The 22,963-nt window shown below is 40.5% G+C and overlaps 1 protein-coding gene across 3 annotated transcripts; it reads left to right on the plus strand.

Moving 5' to 3' along the window:
• Positions 1-160: 160 nt before the first annotated feature.
• LOC145482235 (uncharacterized) lies at positions 161-22,963 on the plus strand. 3 transcript variants are annotated; one of them, XM_081460868.1, is made up of 24 exons: positions 161-358; positions 5,264-5,503; positions 7,472-7,774; positions 8,205-8,320; positions 9,582-9,833; positions 10,130-10,271; positions 10,555-10,640; positions 11,882-11,978; positions 12,128-12,487; positions 12,953-13,083; positions 13,505-14,147; positions 14,462-15,168; positions 15,283-15,514; positions 15,835-15,896; positions 16,286-16,766; positions 17,100-17,599; positions 17,721-18,085; positions 18,327-18,617; positions 19,211-19,404; positions 19,576-19,800; positions 20,143-20,388; positions 20,569-20,738; positions 21,379-21,520; positions 21,804-22,963. In XM_081460868.1, exons 1-24 carry the CDS (start codon positions 242-244, stop codon positions 22,203-22,205), a joined length of 6,504 nt encoding a protein of 2,167 aa, XP_081316994.1. In that variant the 5' UTR covers positions 161-241; the 3' UTR covers positions 22,206-22,963. The 3 variants fall into 3 exon arrangements, with proteins under 3 accessions (XP_081316994.1, XP_081316996.1, XP_081316995.1); XM_081460870.1 differs by lacking the exon at positions 161-358 and adding an exon at positions 3,239-3,502; XM_081460869.1 differs by lacking the exon at positions 161-358 and adding an exon at positions 4,427-5,102.

The following is a 22,963-nucleotide window of genomic DNA, read 5'->3' on the forward strand; positions in this document are numbered from 1 at the left end:
TCCTTTCGTATGCATGAGGAATCCAATTAAGTATTGTTCAGAGATGACCTTGTCGAAATACGCGTTCAATATTTCCCTGATTACAATAACTGCGCTAACAAACACATCGATGCCCCAACCAATCAAATCCCACGTCCATCGCGTCGCCTGTGTGGAGGATTAAAGGACTGTAAGATCATACTGCAGTGTGAGTTGAGGGAGTAACTTTTGCTAGGCTGGTAACCGACAAAGTTTGTTTGTTATGGAAGACCCTCTGAGCTTTACACCTAAACATGAAGATGTAGACGGTGATGCGTTTAAAACAAGTGGATCTGAGGAGGACGACATCGGCTATCACTCGATCGGGCGAAACATTAAGGTACGTGTCGCATATTGAGCGATTTAAAAAGCTTGCTTGGCATAATTATTTAAAGCACTCTCGTGCAGCATCTAATTTGTCCCAAAAAATATCAAAGTTGTGTTGTGGTAGAGGTGATTAATCTAAAATTGGCAACTCGGTATCTGTCCGACTACTTTTGACCGAAGCAAACCCTGCCAAATCGATATTCCTGGACTGTCAACGGTTACATACAGTCGACGGGGTCGGCATTTGTCACTCAATAACTTTTCCCTGCAAAGAGTAAATCGTAAGCTCGCCTCAATATTTTGGAAAGACTGGCAGCCACGCCACTGTTGTTTTGGAAAATCAATCAGGAAAATGTTACGTCTCAATTCACGTATCGGGCAAAAAAGTATGCTCATTAGTATATTTTTTTCTTTGGTTAAACAAGAGGCGACGGCCTACGAAATGAAGTCTGATGGAAAGACCAGAACATTTTAACACTTAAAGCAGGTACTTTTTGAACAGCAATTAATGCCTTCAAAGAGTAACCATTTTTTGGCAACTTTTTTCAGATTTCAGGTTACCGTGGATATAGCTGGTTGCTATGCTTACGATGCTCAGATTTCTGATTTCCTTGTTAGCGAGTAACCTTTATATATTATTTATTTGCGATCATCGATTTTGCGCTGTTAATTTTTTGAGGTAAAACTTAAGAAGAGAACATTAGCGGATTAATAAAACTCGTCACGCTTCTGTTTACATTTCTCTGACTATCTCGTTAGGGTTTATTGCGACCACGGGAAGTAGTTAGCACATAGTTGACAGAAAAGTGTAAACCGCGTCTGATTATCCGCTAGCTTTGCATAACAAAAGAATTTCCAGATAACAGAATGTATTGCTCAAAAGCGAATTGGAAAACTCTGTTGTTTGAGTCTAGAAAGCGTATTAATGCATTTCTTGATCGTTCATATATGCATTCTAAGTTGTATTGCCGAGTTGATTTTATCACACGTGAGCTTTAAAACCCAGGCTTATTTTACACTGCAGTGACTTATTATTCCTTCAGAGAATGTTGTCCTTTAATTCACACGAAAACAAAAGAAGAAAATTCAAGAAATTTAGGCTAAACAAATTTCGTTTTTGTGCGATTACTGAATGTAGACAAGAAAATCTTCGATACTGGATACGTAAAATATAGTCTCCAACGACCTCCAACTTCAAATGGTGATCGAGGGAAGTTAAAAATGTATAAATATATACACGCACCACTTGATTTGTTTTCGTGTGCTTTTCGTGTGTTTGTAAACCAAAACACCTGGCCGCTCATGGCTCAATAGCATGAAATTTACTCCTCGGTAGTGATATTGAAATTCACGGTATGACTGTGGATTCGTTTAAGTTTCTTTTCTTTAGGACTTAAATTTGTCCTGTATGAGAGCTTGTGCCATGGCTGGCGTTCTGGTTGATTTGTTTTTTCTTATAAATTATGTAGATCAGTTACAATATAGTAATGAGAGTGCTACAGTTCCCCGGTCGTTAAAGCTCTGAGAATAAACGTTGTCCTTGAATTTATTTGCACCAGCGAACATGAAAGGTCATCAGTTAGAAGCTGAACGAACAGTCTTATGCAAAATTTTGCATAAATTTACTGAGATAAATATTATGAAATGCATGTCGATATAGATATTTAATTTCCTTCCTTGTCACCAATGGAAAAAAATATCAAATATACTGAATGATTTCGTGTAATCACCTACATTGATCATGTAAGAGAAAACTTCGCATCACTATAGGGTTCCTCGAGTTTCAAGGGTTTCTTTTTCTTCTTTCGAATTTTTGTATATTGCAAAGAAAAAGAAAACAAAAGCAAACAGACGCCAACTACACAGTTTTTTTTTTCCTGAGTCGTCGAGTGGAAAAAACAAACTTATTTTAGTGACTTCCAGCATGAGACTTGGAACTGAAAATTAGTTCAGTTTCAGGAGAATCATTTCTTTAGCACAGTTGCAGTTTTTTCAATTTGTAATACGTTGTAATATATAGTTGTTTCATGCTGGTAATTGATTAATTTCAACTCGAGATTAACGAAACGACCACACGGCTAGTACTACATGCTGGAAACAGGAATCTTTCGACAACTAACTCTAAAGAAAAAGTATCGCACAGGTCTTTTAGTGTTGGCCATGGACGGTTTTGAGAATTCAGGTTGAAATATCACTATAATTCATCACATGCGGCGTTCACAGTGAGCTACTGTCATGTCAGAAAAACTGAAAATTTCGTATTTAATCTTTTTGTCTCCATTTACTTCTATTTTGCACTTTTGATCTGTATATGTATATTTGCGTTAATTTAAATTGCAATTATCCAATTAGCATCGAGTTTAAATTGTGCGCGATTCGACTTGTTTCTTGCCTTTTTTAAAATTGGTTACACTTCGCCTAGATTGGTGAAAAAGGAGTTTTTTGCGTTCAAATGCCGGTCTATACAAGACCGAATGATATTTATGAGGGGGTTGTGAAATATTTTGATTTCAGTTTTTATTTCAGAAATTCCTTAAACTTGCTAAGAACACTACGTATGATTTAATCATCGAGAAGCAAATGCAAGCTGCATTAATTCATCTCAAATCAGCCCTTGAAACAAGAACAGTAGGGTAAAATAACCGATAAATTTGTAGGAAGTGAAGATCATTTCACAGTTCAAGATTCCAATAACCGGAAACCATGCATGGGCTCCTTTAAAAACTAATTACAGTCTTACTAGGTTATACAATCAAACGTTTACAGTACACTGTTCACTGTTGGCTTACCTCGCCAAGCTACAAAAGCTGACTCATGCAACAGACTCGGCGTTATATAGGCTTTACCCTAAGCTTCCTGTCTTTACCCTGAGCAAACAAAAATTTCGTTTGTGTATGCTCACGGTGTTAAATCTGACAGGATTTAATCAATGTTGAATGAGAATTGAGCCGTTTCCATAGAAATGCCTCCGGAGTGGCGTTACTTGCAGAATTTTCGCCCTAAATGTGATTTTTACTTTTTGTTTTGAGGCAGTTTTGATCAGGTGCCTCGACACAAGGCAGGGAAAGAGGTATTTTCGATTTCTCATTCTGCCTGATCGGAGTTTTATCTCGATCGTTCCACCCATTTGTTGTCAAGTCTGCACAAGTAAGGCCGGGTAAGGATTTGATTGAAAATCTAGAGTAGGCCGATTATGGTAATTTAAATCCGTCTCTTTCACTATGTTTGAACTTTTCAACGGAGGGAGATACAGTTTCCAAGTGCTGATAGCCGTAACATTATACGCTTCTCTCTTTCCGTTTTCTTTTTTTTTAGTTTCGCACATTCACATATGCATCGCTGACCATACAACTTAGTACTAATAAGGACAAGAAGTGTCTTTAATCTACCTGCCGTCGGCTTTAGCTGCCCCTTACAATTGTTTTTGAATTATTGTTAAAACTTTCTCTTTCTCTTTCGCTAAACAGCGGGTTTACACACATTCATGACATTTTGATCCAGGTTACGAAACAAAAGTGCCAGAAATTTAAAAAAAACATTCAAATTTACAACAAAGCTGATTTCGTATCCGGAAAGTGTTACATGCTGCTCTCACTCAGCAATATCAATAGACATTTGAAGGGTTCTCCCGGACCCATATATCATTTCCTCGTAACATTCAATAAGGATTTTAAAGCACGTCTGGTGAATATCATTTTACTTCTGAAACCTGGAGCATTTACGTTGAAAAGAACGCCGTGTAATTTACCTTCAAACAATTTGCGGTCATTTAATTGCCTGTTTGAAAAGACACAATACGATGGGTAGTATCTCAATTAATTCATTAATTGCTTCGGTGAATTAACAACTATAGTTCATTAGTTATTGATTGCAGTAATGCCGAACAAACATGAAGAGGCTTGAAAGTGTATTAATTTTTTACTGTACCATTTTCTTCGAAATTCCAGGATATTTTTGTCGGGTTTCTTAGCTGAATATTAAAACATGTTTGATGATTTCATAATGATGTAGCTTGTGCACACATTTTAACACTTATACTCGTTGTGGAGATTCTGGAATGCGGCGTCATTCAATTTAGTGTTGACAAGCTTCCCTTACGAATATGTAATCACTGTCGTATTTCTACCATTTTCCCGTTTTAGCGCGTATTTTTTGGCGATCTTCCAGTATCGTTGACCATTTTTTAAGCAATGTTTTTAGATTCTTTGATTTTACTTTTTTCCTTATACAGAAACATTTCTGCGGGCTGATCTTCCATACAATAGATTTCCGCAATATTGACACTTCGCGTAATGTCCTTTCTGAAGGTGGCCCGAAACAATCACTCGTCCCGCTTCAGCATCGTGTTTCTATAGCAACTGCCACTGGCCGAGAGCGTGGCGTCGGTTTCGAAGGACTAGACCCAGCCGACCTTTTGCGGCGAATAGTTTACGTTGGCAGCGGCCAGTGAGAAAGACGGAAGGGTTTTGAACGAGGGTTTGACAGATTAGTTGACTTCAGTTTTGCTTTTCCGTTAGAGCTTGGCGGTTTCCCATCTTGTTGTAGAGTAGTTGTAGCAAAGCGCACCACAGGTTTCCACTTGTAATTCAAGTATCGTGAACACTGAGGCATCGAAGCGCGAAATTTCGGACGGTGGTCTTCGGCGAGTAATTTGCTACGTTTTGAACTTATTGTAATACGCGAGCATGAGTTATTACGAAGGAAGAAGTTCAATTTTAGGTGGCTCGCCTGAGCCAGGTTTGAGCTCTGTTATTAAGGTAAGTTTAGAATTTAGCAGGGTGTTCTGGAAGAATAACTTGTGTTCGAACGACTGATCTTGTGCTTTACTACAGTATACGAGCCAAGTTCAAACTGATATCCGTTATCATCATGGTGTGATTTGACCGTAATTCATAATAACTGGCTTTTTTCCCCGCAGAGGTTAGAAGACCAGCATTTGAACGGAGATCCTGGCGCTAAAAGTCCAACAGTTCCAACAAAGATTCGCGACATTGTGACGAAATCCATTTCCCCAGTTGATTCCAAGATGGCGTCTCCGGGTTTCGGGGATGAATCGCGAATGCTACAATCCGAAGTAAGCCGTTTGGAAGATTTACTCGCTGCAACGAGAGCAGAACGAGATGAAATTGGCTCCAAATACATGGCAGTCAGTGACAAGGTAAGAAAAACTTTTAATTGCGACATTTTCGTTGATTTTTACGTAGTCTTAATAATAGCTCAGTGTAAAGCTCAAATCACCTGCATGCTGAGCGTCACTTTCAATTCCTTCTTATCTACAACGCTTGTGGCGACCAAAAATTAAAGTTTATTTTCTTTCACCGTAGATAGTTGAGATAAAGTCTTGAAAAACTGACTTCTCGCTTAAAGAAGCCGTGTTTGCAAAGGGTTTGGCCGTACGTGTGAAGTAGGAATTTATTGCTTGGTTCATTTCTGAAACTGGAGAAGTTAGTTCTTGAGCTTCCGTGTTGTTGCCTTTCCACTGTATACACATGTCAGTTTTCGACCCCCTCTGTGAAAGCCCTTTCAGTTTTCAGTATTTTTAACTTTTGATATCACACTACCCAAAGACGCTAAAGTTTTGAATATTTTAGTTTGTTTACGTCTTTCTCCATTGTTACAACTTGACATGGAAATAAATATCATTTTGTCTTTGTGTTAATTGAGTTTAGTAAATTTGTTTTGTTTTATTTCGAATAAAAATCGAGGTGCAAGGTGCCTTTGGCGAGAAACTCCAGCATAGATAAAACAAAGCAACACCGATTGCCCTCTTACTAAAAGTGTGAGATGTATAACTAGCTGAAACATTTCTGTCAACGAATGTGACACCTGAAAATCAACATCTAAATCTGCAACTCTATTAATCCATTAGGAACATTAAGCTGCCATCTCCGTGCATAATGTTTATTTTATACAGCGCTTTTTCAAGGTGATTAGTAATCCCAAGCTGGACTGCACAGCTTTTAATTAGCGGAGCAGTTAAGGTGATATTGTTACATGTTTCCTAGTAAACAGATGTGTTACATGTTGGTTTTAAAGAAAGAACTCTTGCCAATATTTCTGAAGTGCCATAAATTGGTTCAGTCGTAGAGTGAAATTAGAAAGAAAGAGAAATTTTGAAAACAGAATACAGGGAGTATTCTTGTGATGTCTTTTTGGACTTTTTTGTTACTGAGGTTGTTCTTAATTGATATCTGCTTTAGCGGAAAAAGCAATTTGCTTGGCAATCAAATATTCATGAGGTATATTTTTAGGCGAATCTTTGCATGCTAAAATTAAGTTGTTAATGAGGCTCCCTAGATACAGCTCAGTTTGTGAAATTTATGAAATATTTGTCATGGATACCACATCTCAATTCAAAGAAATTATGGGACATGCAGATCTACATGTACTGTTCCTCAACAAGGCAAAATCTGAGGCTGGTGAATGTTGGTCTTGAAATTCTACAAAATTATTTCATGGGAAACTTTATTTCAAATTATTTCATTTCATATGTAATCCATGCTCATTGTATGGATTTGGTCGTCATCTTTATTTTACCTGTGCTTGGCTGATACAAAATATACTGTCATGAAAGTTTAAGAAGGTAAAATGGACAGATTGTAATTGTCACTATACTTCAAACTTAAAAAAATATTATGTGGTATATAACTGAGTGTCAAAGAAATTTATTGCAACCAGTAATGAGAATTATGTAATAAAGACTTAAAAAAGAAAGATAATCTGGAGGGGATACCAATTGCAGGCAATAACATATGAGCAGTAAAACTCAATGTCACTTTTACGAAAAGGACAACCATCTCCCATATATAATTTAGCTAGTGTTTTTTATGTTATCCAATGTATTTTTGGCTTAATACCAAAAGTTTTAAGGTGCCAGGAAATTTAATTTATATAATGAAATTAACATACAAATTGAATGTAACAGCAGTAAATTAATTTAGGTGATGTTTTTATCTTAGGCAGCTTATAAGCTAGGTCTCACACCTCAAAGCTTTTGGTCTACCTCAAGGCTTTTCATTAGTCTAAACATTCACGGACTGGCTTTTGTTTCCATAGCCTCTGGTCACTGAACTAATGGAGACACACACTCCACCCTGATGATCATGTAAATTGTGTTCTCTTTCAGTTGGAACATTACATGAAAGGGGGATCCAGCCCTGGAAGTGCAGGATATAGCAGTCTTGCTGCTGGCGACCAATCAGTGACAGACAGCAATCTTGTTCAGCAAGTCTCTTACCTCAAAAGCAAGCTTGAAGAGGAACATGCTAACTACAAGCGCAAACTTCAAGCTTATCAAGACGGACAGCAGAGACAGGCTCAGTTAATTCAGAAGTTGCAGCAGAAGGTGCTGCAATATAAACGCAAGTGTGGAGAGTTAGAGACATCTGTTAATGAGTCAAAAACCTCAGAAGAGACTGTAAAGAAAAAGGTAAACTATTATAGATTTGAAAACATTTTATTCTGCAAGTGTTTAACGTCTTGCTGTGAGGCACAGTGGCCTGGCATCTCTTAAATGTTTGACCTGATCTGGATTGAGAGATTAAGGTTTGAATTCTAACAGTTCCATAACTATAGCACATTTGTGCCTCCTCCTAGTGGTAAATATTTTAGGAAACTTTATATATTTCTAGAGCAAAAGTCACTTTCAGTTGCACAGTAAACTAAATGTAAAGATTTACACGATGAAAATCTATTGTAAGCTGCTGCTAAAGAATTGCAAAGTTGGCAACCTGAAGGCCTGTGTTTGTTCCACCCTCAACCAATTTGTTGCTAAAGAAATGAATTAACTGTAACTTAAAGTCTTTCTGCTACATGAAAGATTTCTATTCAACTGCAAGTTAAACTGCTTTCTCTTGTAGCTTCAGTCTGCAACAGAAACATTGAAAGAACAAGAAGCTAAGCTTAAAGAAACAGAGGATGAACATTCCAGTGACTTAGAAAACTCTCTGATCCGGTTAGAGGAAGAACAACAGAGGTAAGATTCAAAATTCAGTGGCAAATTCTCCTTGCTGTTTCCATACATTTCTTAACTCAGTTGGAAGAATTTGTTTTCATTATGGTTTTGTTGTTACCCAACTAAATTACATTGTATATTGTGCTTTATAATGTTTGAGAAATGTGTAAAAGTCAAAGTACCCCTTGTTCATAAAGAACTTTAAACAAGACTCAATGTGGATAAATATAGTTAAATGGAATTTAACATAGTTAATAACCAGGAGCTAGTCTGGTCAGTAGCCTTTTTGTAGGCAGTTGTGAGTGTCTTGGCTGTCTGTTAGCGTTTGTTTAGCGTTTGGTGCGTTCTGTAGCGTTTGATATAGTTCAATGAAATTTTACATAGTTTATGACCAGGAGGTAGTCTGGCCAGTGGCGTATTTTTGTAGGCATTTGTTAATGTCTTGGCCATCTGTTAGCGTTTGTTAAGCGTTTGGTGCATTCTGTAACGTTTGCAGCAGTCATATGGCTGTGGGAGCCCTGGGGCTGACATTGTCCAGCGGTATTCTTGGTTAGTATGTGCGTTGTCATCCCATGTGCTTGCAGTGTGTTTGTTGCTCTGTTAGCGTGGCATTGTGGGTTGAATTATAGTAGTTTAACCGTTCTTGGCATTCCCTCCCTATCCCCCCACCTCTCTTCAGCATTTGTTATTTATTTATTTTTATTTTTTCATTTTTCCACTGAACCATCTGGCTTGAGTGTGACAGGTGCCTGTAGGGGGCCTGACGCAGGGGGCTCGTGGCTTAGTTGTGGGTTGGGCAGGCCAGTTGGGTGTTCTAGCACCTTGGGGATGTGACTGCGGTTGCAGCCCCCAGGCTTCGTAGGCACCTTCCCTCCACTAGCGACTTGGGTGTTAATTAAGTTTTTGGTTACTCAGTAAGCTGATTAGAGAACATGTATGTGTTTATGCTGATGTGATTTTTCAGTGAATGCACAGGATCTGCATTTTTCAAGGCTTGATCATACATGTATTTTGGACATGTTTGTTGTCTAACTTGAAATCATACTACTCTTACAAGTATTATTTGATTGCTAAATTGAGCACTTGTTTGTAGATGATTATAAATGTACTTGCAAAACAGCATCCTTTTACAGTGAAGCTTTACACTTACTGTGTTTTCTGATTGCATTGCTAATACATGTCTGTATTTTGCACAAAACATAAAGGCTTTTAATGGTCACGTTTTGGTGGTAAAAGAGAACTCTTTACCACCTCCTGCTCATGCACATGTTACCTTCTCCAGGAGTGCCAGCCTTCAACATGTGAATAACATGCTCCGAGAACAACTAGAACAAGCAACCTCAGCCAACCAGCAGCTTACGCTTGACATTCAGAAGTTAACAGCTGATTGGAATAAAGCAAGAGAAGAGCTTGAAGCTCGGGATGAAGAGGAACAGGCCTACTTTTCTAATGAGCATGTACGTTTGATGGACATGTGGAAGACAATGAACAACTTCAGGCGGCAGTTCAATGAGATGAAATCTGCGACACAAAGGTTTGTCCAAGCTACAGTTGTATATTTAGTATCACATACTGAAGGTAAAACTCGTTTTTCATGGCAACATGAAATGCTGTGGTGTGTCTAGGTGAGGGTTACAGGGGGGCCCCTGCAAGTCCCCTTTTTTTCGAAGGACCAACCCACCATAGTCCCTACCTTGCACCTGCCCATTACCATAAATAGAGTTATGGAAATACCATGTATAAATGAAGTTATTGTATCATATCATATTGTTGGCCCCCCTATTTTAGACATCTTATGATCCAACACTGAGTTGTATTTTATCTTTTCAGGGATCTGTCCAGTGTCCGTGCTGAAGTTACCAAGTCTGTTCGAGTTGTGCAGGGAGCCTGCATGGATTTAGACAAAAATCTGCGTGGCATGGATGCTAATACCCAGTCTGCACTGGAGGAGGAGAGGGCTCGATGTCAAAAGGTGTGTGATACATTTTTCTTATATTCCTTCCTCTCTTTAGTCTGAAGATAATGGTAGGAAAATCTTTCCACGAAATATGAAAAAAGAATTGAAAACAAGCAGCTGTATGAAAGTTCTGCCCAAAAGCTGTCATTTGAACACAAAATCCATGTACATGTGGCGTACAAATTTACATGACATGTTATACATTATATAACCCCATTGTACAACGTGACTTTAAGTACCACATGGAAGTCGTTGGTGTACCATTCACTTGCTTATTGCTGTGCATTTTTTTCCACAGGCTGAGGAGCAGCTGCGTGAGAAAGTACAGGAATTTATTGAACTTCAGAACAAATATGACAGTGAAAGGACTGATCTTATGGTGAAGTGAGTAAAATCTCTACAAAATGTTTAGTATTGAGGTCAAGCTAGAGATACTTTCTTCTTAGATCATCAGTTGAACAGTGGAGAGATGTTTCTATTTTACAGTTGTTCAAATGTAGATATGCTATGAACAGCTGTGCATGTATACAAACATCTCATTATGACTAGACTGTCAGAAATTACTCTTTTGTCTTTGTTAAACTCCTGGTTGCATGCAGTCTGTTACAAAATTATGACAGCTCTGCAGTATTACGTGCCCTTCCACGGTCTGTCTCTAAGGCAGTTAACAAGTGCTAGCAGAAGAAAAATTAAATGTTCATTCAAGATTCAAGCAGGGACAGGGTCGATTGCTAGGAATTTTATATTATGCTTCCACAGTGGTGTGCTGATCATCGATTATAGTAGATCATTGATTGAATACCTTAATTAAAGCAACGTGATAATCAAATATAGAAATGTTCAATTGATTATGGTGGAAAAAGTATAAAATATATTGTTGACAAATAAAAATATTAATTAAAACTTGTATTGTCTTTTTAATGAACTCATATTGTAACTTCCGAAACCCAAATAATTAGCTGTTGAATGGCTGTGAGAGACATTTTTCAGATCTTTTTTTATGTAAATGGAAATATTACAAATATACATGTATGAAAGCTGAACAGCCATAATGCAGCTCACAGCTCAAGGAATCGGCTCAAGGAATCAAGTGAAACTCAGCTTCGTTCCCAAGGTCCTTTCTTACAATTCTCTTGTTTTCATGTTGCCCATGAAACAAACATGGTGGTTGATCCAGGCCAGCATGAGGAATACCAGCTTGGAAGAGATTTTTTTCATTTTTAATCGCTGATTGATCAGTTGGGTCAATCCGTTTATTTCCAATGATCGGTTGTGGAATTTCATCTGATTCCCGACACTTTTCTTCCATTGCTCAGTGACTGGGAGGCACTTTGGCCTCTGGTTAGTATGCTCAACTCTGATATGAGCAGTCCAGTTTGAGGCTCTGGCTGGGGATGTTAAGACTGGCATCCTGTCCAGGGGGAGTAGAAATATTCTTGACCAGTTGCTTCATGCTATATAAAAACAGGAGATAAGTGCCGGCCTGGTGGGCCACTTGTATACAGACTTAACCTTTCAACATTACCCACTGGTTATGAAAGCACCGCTAGAATTTCATAATAAAACAAACATCAGGTTTTTATGAATACTTTTACTTACATTGTTTAACTTTTTATTCCTAAAAGGGTAAAGGACTTGACAAATGTAAAAGAAAAACTGGAAGCTCAGATCAACGAGAAGGATGAAACCATCGCAACTTTAAAGAAGAGGATCAATGGCTTGGTAAGTATTTCATTATTCTTTCTTTGGGTTACTTGCAGAATGTTAACTAAACACTGTCTGTACAAGTTCAATACTGGATAAATACAACAGAACATCGACACAGCTTGCTCCATGTAGGTCTTGAACCAGTGTTCTTATTTTGTGTCTAGGAAAGTGGTTTTGCGAGACAGTCAGAGGAATGGGAGAATCAGAGTGAAGCCAGCCTCGCTGCTATGCGAGAACAAGCGGAAATCCTGCATAGCACTCTTCAAGAAATAACGCATGCAGTGAGGCAGGATGCTGACAACACTTCCAAACTTTTGGGCTCACCCGGCATGGAAATAGAGGTGGTGGATGCAGGCCTGCTAGAGGGCGCTGAAGATGACTTCATGACTAAGAGGCCAATTTCACCATCACGTGCTGCTCGCTTGCGTTCATCATCTCCGACCCGTTCCAGGTCGCCTGCTGTATCAGACAACGCCCTGGCTCAAGTACATTCCGCTATTCAAAAGAAAAATATTCAAGTGATGGTGAGTGGAAAAACTAACAATTATCACTGTTACAACTTGAAGATTGGCATAGGACACTAGTTACTAGATTTTCATTGCCTCTGATTGGCTGGGAAGGTAGGAAAACTAACATAAGGATGTCAAGGAGTGGTTGAAACATTGACACTTTGTCCACTCAATGTTAACTTCATTTACTGCCTATCACACTAATTGCAATGTCGTAAGAGATTTCAAATTTGCCATTTGGACCAGACATTCGTTCATTTGCCCCTCTAGGAGAGGTTGGGTAGGCTATGCTCACCCGTGTTGTCACACGTACAAGAAGTTTCTTCTAACGAACCTCACTAAATTTGTCAAATTTCCATGTTTCTGGGAATTAACCTGGAGGATTTACTAGTAGTTGTGTCTAGACTGGAGATCATCGAAGAATTGTTAATAAAATTGATTACATAATTGCGTCGTTTTGTATTCATTTTCTAATTCAAGGAAATGAAGAGCAAAGTGGAATCGGCAAAGGATTCCGAGAAGAGAACTAAAAAACAACTTGATGATACTGAGAATGAAAGACGACGGCTGGAGCATGCTCTAAACACCGCCCGCGATGAACTGGACTCTGTGTAAGGAAAAACAAACGCATTTTTATTATCGGGTGATGTTTGATCGTTACCTCTCTAAAATTTCTCTGCTCTCGATTTTTTTCTGTTGAATTAAATTATGTTCCACGTCCAACGAATCTTCCTGTTGCCCTTAGAGGAGCACAGTCACGGTATTTTGAATTATTTTGGCTACATTGAAGGAAATCTTAAGAATAATAGTTTAATAAGATAGAAAAACACTAATGAGATAATAATAAACCATGAAGAAACAAGGATGGTTAAGGATGGAGGAGATTGACATGAATTACAAATTTGGGCTAAATTTTTCAAGGTGCGCAAACCGTGACGTCGCTTCTTTAAAATAACCTTTACTTGGATTCTGGGCTTGAATTGCTTGTGTTAAATATGATATTTATTATTTTTCTCCGTTTTCTCTTTTCAGTCGGCAAAAAGTCTCTGAGACAAGTCAAGACCGCGAGCGTTTTAAAGCGCACTCTGATGTTCTCGCCACTGAAAAGCAAAACTTGGAAAAGATGCGTCACTCCATGAACGAGCAGTTAGAAAACATGACAGCAGAAATTGAAAAACTGCAAGCGGCAAACAGCGAGCTTCAACGACAGCGCGACAACCTGGAGGATGACAAAGATGACTTAGATCGCGAGAAGGATCGATTAGGAAAGGAAGTACTGCGAATGACACAAGTCATTGAACAACTCGAAACCAAGCAGTCTTCGCTGAAAGAAGACATTGTTACACTCAAGGAACAGCTGTCCCGCGCCATGTTGGATAAGGAGGTCTTGGATCAGGAGAAAGCACACGTTAGTGAGACGTTGTCGAAGTCGGAACTTCAGAAAGCCGAGCTGGAATTGGAGATCAACAAGATGAAGTCGGAGGAGATCGCGCTGCGAGACGCACTGGTGAAATTACAGTCGCTAAACGAAGGACTGGGTCAAGACAAGATTGAACTGAACAAGATTATCAAGCAAATGGAGTCTGAGAAGTCGTCCCTGAGCCAGGATAAGAGAGATTTGGAAAATGAGAAAAACAGCATCAGGCAGGAGTTGATCCGCGTTGAACAAGAAAAGGTGAGAAGGGCGTCGCAAATTAGTATAAGTAATCAAATGGTGACGAGTGGAATTAGGAAATAATTTCACGAGTTTTATTAGGAAATAATTTTGCCTTTAGGCGAGAGAAATAATCAGAATTTTGACAAAACGTCAGTGAAATTATTTCCTAATTTCACGTGTTTATTATTTAATTCGTAGGTGACAAATTACGTTTACAATCGTGGGTTTTTGACTTGCTGAAATTGTATCGAGAAATTTAGCGCCAAACGTTGCCACGCAATTTTGTAATTTCACATGTGGAATAAAATGTCTTGTTCATTTATCTATATCAGGTGGACTTGGACACAGAGAAGTCATCACTGGACCATAACCTGAGCATCCATGAAGCCAGCCGAGAAAAACTGGAGTCCGAGTTGATCTCTGCGAACCGAGAGAAAGCAGAACTCAGTGAAGCACTAAACCAGGTTACCAGAGAAAGAGATTCCATCTACGATGAGTTGATGACCACTCGCCGTGATGTGGAAAGACAGAGTTCCAATGTTGTGCGTTTGGCAAAAGAAAAAGAAGAGCTGACACGAGAGAAGTCCAGTTTGGTCGTGCAGGTAAACTCTGGCGAGCGGGAAAATCGCGGCTTAGCCGAGAACATTGCAAGTTTGAAGAGCGAGAAAGAGTCTTTGGAAACGGCTTTGTACGACCTTCAACAAACTGCTACTAAGTTGGAAGCAAGAAAAGAAGCGCTTGAGGCCGAGAACCAAGAACTTCTGTTATCCAAGGAAGCTTTGACTGTTGACCTGCAGCGCGTGCGCAAAGAAAAAGAGATCGAGGAGGCCAAGTTGCTGAAGGACAAAGAGTTGGTCGAGCAGAGACTGGGCCAGACTCAGCGTGATGGCGAGGTTGCGCTGAAGAGAATGGAGCAGAAACACGAGGAGGAAGTGGAGAAACTGAGGCGAGAGAAAGACAGTTCTTTGATACAAGCCAATCAAGAGAAGGAAGAGGCTATTTCACAGCTCAAGGATGAAAAAGAAGAAGTGGGACAAAGGTTGGTGTCTTGTGGTGTTGCTTTGTCGCTTACCTAAGCCTTTTCAACCCAAAACTTGGGCGAAGCATTCAAAGTTGATTATTACTTGACTAACCGCGTGACCTTTCTGTTTAGGCTCGAGCGCGAGAAAGCAATACTTGTGAATGAAGTGGCCTTGGTTCAAAAGGAGCGTGACGATCAACTACTCATGGCTGAAAACGAGAAACAAGAGGCGTTACACGCGGCAGCCAACGAAAAGGGAAGTTTGCTGGACAGACTCAACAAGACACAGAACGACTTGGAAAATGCCAACGTGGAAATTGACAGAATCAAGCGTGACGCTTTCAGCCGTGCCGAGCAGGACAAGGTATTGTCTGTCTGTCTGTCTGTCGGTCTATCTATCTATCTATCTATCTATCTATCTATCTATCCATCCATCCATCCATCCATCTATCTATCTATCTATCTATCTATCTGTCTGTCTGTCTGTCTGTCTGTCTGTCTGTCTTCACCCGACAACGTTCCTTTACTTGGATTCAGTGAAACCTGAAACGTCTGCAATTTACTATTTCAGTGCCGAATAAGAGAAGATAAACCAGTTCTGATTCATCACAAAATTCCGCCGCCACGTTGATGTTAATACAGTTTTGAACCAGTTTTGTACTTATTCATATTCTTCTATTTTAGGGAGCTATAACACAGGCCCAAAATGAATTAAGAAACACACGAAGCAAGCTTGAAGATGTCAAGTAAGTGAAACAGTTCAATATTGAATAATTCAGCTTGTTAATATTATTGTAATATATTTATATTTATTTTTCAAAAGGACGGACTATTTACATTATCACCGCGTTTTACAGTGTAAAGTCGCGAAGGCATCACGCAATGTTTATTTTGAAAGTATAAACTGGTTGAAAAAATGTTTGGCTGTGATCTCCGTATTCCAGTTTCTTTAAGAGTGTTCTTAAGTTCTTATCTGGTTTTGTAATTAGCGAGGAAGTCCACTGTAGCGGGTTTGTTGACAAGAAACAGCAATGACGTGTAAATGCATGTTTGCCACTAATAGATAAATTTAATTTGTTAGTTTATAATTTTAACCATAACTTGTTTCTTTTTTTTCTCTCTTTGTACGTTTTAGCAACCGCTATCAAGCCGAGTCTGCTGAATTAAAGAATCAAATCAAAGATCTAGCCCGAGTCAAGGAAAACACAATGCGCGAAGTTAGTGAGCTTAAACTTCAACTCAAGATGGTGGAAGAAGCTCGTGACGGGGTTCGTCGGGAGCTCATCGACGCACATAGAAAAATCCGAGAAGGCGAAGAGGCTCGCGAAGTCGCTCGGAAGGAGAACACCGATCTGAAGAGGCAGCTGAAAGACGAAGAACGCGAAAAACAAGCCGTGCAAGAGACTGCCAACGAACTGAGAGGAAAGGTGAAGAAATGTGAAGCAGAGAAGACCAATCTGAGGAGGACATTGGACGAAGCAAGCCAGAAGATTGGATCGCTTGAGGAAACGAAGGCCGCGCTACAGAAAGAAGCTGGAGAACTGAGAGCGAGCTTAAGGGAAGTTGAAAAGGCACGATTGGAAGCTCGACGCGAATTACAACAACTTCACAACCAGGTAACTATGAATATACCATACTAAACTACGACGTGCGAAAAAGTGATATCAATTTGTGTAAACGTATGCATCCATGGAAAGAAAGGAACTGTGTTTCAAAACTCCTTGCAAGTGATTGATGTCGCATCATTTTTGGGGGCACCCCGCGCATTATGGTGCTAAAAATAAATGGAAGACAGTGTCAACGTTTCTTTGGGCACAAGCCGTCCATACATGTCGTTTATTACTTCATGTACATTAATTTACTTTCCTCGACGCTCGCAAAATTTTGGTGCCCTTGGCAGAGCGATGGGGTTTGTGTGAGGAGTAATTGTGTTACGTCCATTCTTTCAGGTCAAGATGCTTGATGGTGAATGCCTTAAGAGCAAGAAAGAAATCTCCGATCTCAAAGATCAACTTGCCAAGGACGAGCACCTCATAGATGAACTGCGCCAAGACAACTTCAACATGAAACAGAAACTGGTCGAGTCTGATGGCCAAAAGGAAGGCGCCAAACGAGAAATCCAAAACCTGACGCGTAAATTCGCCGAGATGGAGGAAGACAACCGTGTCAGAGAAAAAGATTTCTCTGCTGCCCTGGATGAAGCTCATCGCGCCGAGCAGAAGGCCAATGACAAGGTGAAGAATCTGGAAAATCTGTTGGAAAATTCCAGCCAAGACAATAGCGATCTGAAACTGAAGCTGTCTGGGTCAGAAGGACGCATTACGGGTCTAGAAGCGCAGTTGGCGCGTATGGAAGGATCTAAGAATGATTTGGAGTTCAAACTTGCCAGCTTGCATTCCACACTGAGAAGAACGCTTGGAATTAAACCACCTGGTGAAATGAGTGGAAGGTAACAAATCAATAGTTTAGTGTTAATTTTGTGTTCAAAATGTTCAACATTTTATTTGTCAGTCTTGATTTTTTGTTATTATACTTTCATTCCCTCGAATAAAAATCCAATTTACTTTCAGGACTCCCTCTCCGACGCGCGCTCGTAGCCCGAGTCCCCGTCGCCGCATGTTCGGCAGAAGTCGGTCGCGTTCACCGGAGAAAGCCATGGAAGAGACCGTAGATTCAGGTGATCGTTCATTGTCCCCGAGCAGAAAACTTTCTCCTGGTAAATCAATGGAACTGTCCGGCGAGATTGATCCAGAGACCGTGCGCTCTGCATTGCGGGACTTTGCTCAGAGCATGAAAGAAGCTGAACGAGAACGTGACGAGTCCATGGCTAAGGCTGGTAACTTACAGCGAGCTCTTGCTGAAATGGAGGAGGAGAAGGCGCATACTGACCAGCGGTTACTGGCGCTGCAGAAGTCACTGGGAGAGGCCGAAGAAGGTATGTACTGGTTGCTACATGCAAGAATAAAAACCTTAAGTTCGTCGTTACTTTTGTGTACAATTATTGAAATAATTTGAGTAAAATGTGTGGCATAAAGAAATGTTTATGCCTAGTGAGTTTTTGGGCTGCTCTTTCTAGTAAAGAGGTGAGAGAGGGACTATGGCCGCGCGAAACTGCCGTCAGGTTTTCACGTTTTTGTTTTCTTTGGTTGTCTTAGTAACGTCTATTTTGTTTCTAGGTCGCCGTGGTGCTGACGGTCGTCTCAGTAGTGCCCAGACCGCACTTATGCTCCAGGAAGAAACTATCAGGCGCTTGGAACGAGAGCGGAAAGGATTGAACGAAAAGATCTCAGTATTGGACTCCAGTCTTGCTCAGGCAGAAGGCGAGCGCCGCCAACTGCGAGACAAGGTTGCTCAGTTCCAGCAGAGTGAGTCAAAGAGCGACCAGGAGAAAGAAGCCATGCGCGCGCAAATCGAGAACGCTGAATCGAGGCTGACCAAAGTTGAGCTCAGGAAGAGGTCCCTGGAGGGTAAGTCGTTGTTTAATAATTCTCTATGTGTATAGTAATAATGTCTTCATTCATTTGATAAAAATGCATATCAAATGTTGCAATTATGGTCCACTCGAGCTGTTTATGAATGGGATTGCCCTTTATCAAGTATAGGAAATTGGTTCCCGTCAAAAGCGAATAAATCCATCCTATTCCGGAAATACGGAACATTGAAACTGATTGTGCTGCCCTCTTGTTCAGTAAAGATGTTGTTTTTGATCTTAACAACCTCGATTAGGGTTATATTCCCCATGATCTCAGTGGCAGATCCTTGAGCTAAGGGGGAGGGGGCGGTTTTTTTTTCTGCTTGCCCTGCCGGCTTTTCTTCTTTCTGTGAGTTTTTCGTTTTTTACCCAAAATAAGGGGGTGCTCCAGCCCCCCTAGGCCCCTCCCCTAGATCCGCCACTGGATCTTGCTCAGATTTCCGATTTGTTTGCTTTTGTGTTGGGAATACTTAATGCCCTATGTCAAAACTTGTTCTAACTAACAAAAGGTTTGGAACTTTACCTTTGGGATGGGGTTCAGGGTTAGGGTTAGTTAGTCTAAATTTAAATACCTGACTTTTTTGTCAGGTGACATCGAAAGGCTGAGAATGCAGTCAACCGAAGGCGAGGCTGAGAAACAAGCTCTCCGTGAGCGCATCGATCAGCTGATGAGATCACAGCAAGAACTTGAATCACGTTCTACTTCCCTGCAGTTGACTGTGGACAGGCTCACGCTGGCCCTGGCAAAGACAGAGGAAGAGGAACAGGCTTTCAAGGAGAAGGTAATTAGTAAACGAATTTACTAAGTAACTTGTGGTTAGATCAGACCCTGTCTTCGAGGACTTTTCGTTCTAGTAACGGCTAAGCAACCGATTCCGCGTTTAGAGTATCGTTTTTCACTGACTTTCGCGAGAGTTTTCCCGACTTAAACCAGTTACATCTTTGTTTGTCAGGTGACCGAACTGTCACTTAGTTTGAATGACAGCAATGCCACATCTCAGTCGCTGCAAGAGAGGCTCCAACAGATGCAGCGCGCGCTTACCAACAGTGAGCATGACCGCAAGATCATGGCTGAAAGACTGGAGGCTCTGAAGGCTGCTCAACAGGACGCCAAGAACAGATATAACGTGCAACAAGATCGCATGCAGCAAATGAAGAACGAACAGGCCGATGCTGAGGTAAACGATTGACTGTATTTGTGATATTGCCCTGGTTGAGTTCCTTGCGCTGTGTTCTTGGGCAAGGCGGCAGCCAATCTCGCGGTACTGTCCATCACCTAGAAGTCCAAACGGACAGACTGTTGGGGAAACTTTACAAAATGCTAAGGGTAACTTACGATGGACTAGCATCTCATCTAGGGGTAGGGGGTGGCAATACTCCCAGCCGCTTCATGCTACAGAAATCGGAGAAATTGGAGCGCTGCACCAATAACCAATGCAATTCCTTTCTGAAAGGAACTAACCTGCGATCAGCTTTGCAAGAAGGTCTCACTTAAACTTTCCGATTCTGTTACTGTGCAGGTTCGCCGGATGGAATTCGAAGGTCAAATCCGTCAACTACAGCAGATGCTACAGCAGCAGAAAGAAGCTGAAGAAGAACTTGTGGCGAGAATTGGCAAACTACAGGAGGAGAAACGTGAACTGCAAGATCGTCTGGCGAACTTCCAGCGAGGCTTGGCCAACGCCGAGCAAGAGAAGAGGGAACTGGAACGAGCGCATGTTCGTCTAGAAAAAGACAAGAAAGCTTTGAGGAACACCCTGGATAAGGTAAGAATAAAGCTTGCAGGTCTTGTGATCAAAATAAAAAGTTTCCGCACTAGCTTGATACACCAATATTGGTCTTCTTCTTTTTTCTTTTTTTAAAGAAAACTTGCCCAGAATCTCTGAATAAACTATCACGGTTAAAAATGTTTAGTGATACCTTTTTTGTTTGCGTGACGTTCACAGATCGAGCGTGAGAAACTTGAGGCAGAAGAAGTGAGCACGAGATTGCGCGACGAGCGTGACAAGTTGGACCGATCAAGCAGCTCATACGAACACGACAACCAAGAGTTACAGAGAACTATTCAAGCCCTACAACAACAAATTGCTGAAACCGAACATGCTCATGCACAAAAGTAAGTGTAGCGACTGTGTAAGTAGGTCATGGTAGAGAGAGGTTTGAAAAGTGGCATGGAAAGATGAAGACTCTTGGTTGTTTACTATTAACCTAAAAATCCCGAAAATTTTGGTCAGAATGTAAATGGAAGACAATTTTGGCCCGACCGACCGGAAATTGTCCGAAATGAACGGAACGTTTTGAAATTTCCAATATCTATTTGCAATTATTCACAGCCATCTTTGGTTTATGATCAGGTCTAACTCGTCCTAAGCTCTCTTGTTAAATTTGAGGTTGTCAAGTAAATGGTTAATGGCCAAATCCGATCGGAACTTACTATCAGGGACTATTTGCTTACCATGTGCACAAACCGTTTACGAATCGACTTCTCCATGTAAATGGTAAACAACCCAGTGACTTACTGCAAGGGAAGGAGCGAGTTCTTTTTTTTTTTTCTCGAGACCCTCAAGTTTCCTAGAGAAGGAGCAGGTTGATACAACGACACTGTCTCATCGAAGACATTCTGGACTTCTATCTAAACACTTATGCCAGAAAATGTACTCTGTGTTTGCGAACGCATTCCAGGACGTTGACTTATTCATCAGAAGTTATTTTCCACCTGATTCCTGATGTTTTTGATTTGTTGTTTTGAAACACAGACTGGTTGAACTGACAAGCCGACATCGGCAAGAGGTGGAACTTGAAAGCGAGCGAGCTAACAAGTCTCAGAGCCAACTGGAGAAAACGCAAGTGGCAAGAGAACGAGCACACAAACAGAGAGTCAAGGGCCTGGAAGAACAAGTGAGTTGTTATTGCTATATCCGAAGATTGATCATCAAAGACTTGACACTTGTCGAAAGCTAAGAAAATTCCAGCAGTCAGGGGACACAATGAGGTCTCTGAGAAGTTACTGAATAATTCAAGACTTCAAATACATGCCGAAGACTTGTGTGTTTTACAGTCTGTAAACGGGCTTTATGAAGCTTCGTTTGGGATAATATTGAATACAATTACTTCACTCTGAGACTGTTGTCCTCAAACAAGAGACTGATGTATTGACTCTCTTTGTGTTTTCTCTGTGCAGGTTGCTACCTTAAAAGACCAGCTCGCCAAGGAGTTACAAAAAAAGCAGTCCTACCTTACGCGCACTGCGCAGAAATCAGACGAAATCCGGGACCTTCGTGGTAAACTGGAAGACTCTCTTCACACCGTAGCACGTGACACCGTATATGAACCCTCGGTCCTTGAACGCGAGTCACAAAAGCTTGAAGACTCCGTGGATGCGAGCTTCTCCACCTCGCCCATGCGCCGAACCAAGTCAGCCTCGCCTCCGGTACGATTCCCGAGCGACAAGATCGCGACCAGCACTCCGGCATATTCGGGAATGTCGCCTTCCCGCCGAGCAACTCCGATTGCATCATCGGTATCTCGCCGAACAACCCCCGGAGTAAGCCCTCTGCGCAAGACAAGAAAGTCCACTACATGAACAGTTTATTTTGAATTTCTTTTTTCCTTAATCTGGGGCTTTTTAGGGATTCACAGTTTATTTCTTGAAGACATGTTCTTGTCGTGTTATAAGTGTGGCTGTTATTTAGGGCGGAACGTATAATAGCTCATCACCTTTTTAGGAATCTTTGCGTGTCCAATGTGTTTTGAAAACGCTAGCATTCTTATTTGATTTTAAAGGGTCTGCATTTTACGGATTGTTTTGTTAATTTTAGACTTTGGAGCACCAGCTCAGGGTAAACCAAACTAAATCTCGGTTGTTTATTGATTCGGGTTTTTAGCCATTCTCTTAATTTCTGTTCTTTTATTCAATCGGTTTTATCCATGTCAGCAGATGTTGATTAGAATAGGAACCAATTTTAATATTGACGCTAGGTAGATGAATTAGTAATATATTTGTATGCGACTTCCATGCCGTGTATGGTCCCTGATTTTGAAACCTTTGCAAACTGAAGTCTATTCCCCATGTTCTGACACGTCACTTATGCATTGCGTGACCAGCCAAATAACGCCTCGGGAGTGAGACTCGATTGTAACAACTATTAAAAGAAAAATGATTTTTATGAAAAACCAAATAGAAGCTTTTAACTTTGTTTCGTTTGAAGATAGCTTTTTAAACGTGCTTATTTATTTCTAACCTTGCTTTCTCAAGGACTAGCACGTCTAACTTATTTGATGTAAGTACTAAGAGTGATTATTGATTGTGACGTGACAATAAAATATTGAAAATAAACATTT

The sequence above is a fragment of the Orbicella franksi genome, chromosome 3 (genome assembly GCF_964199315.1).
Source record: "Orbicella franksi chromosome 3, jaOrbFran1.1, whole genome shotgun sequence".
Taxonomy (NCBI): Eukaryota; Metazoa; Cnidaria; class Anthozoa; order Scleractinia; family Merulinidae; genus Orbicella; species Orbicella franksi.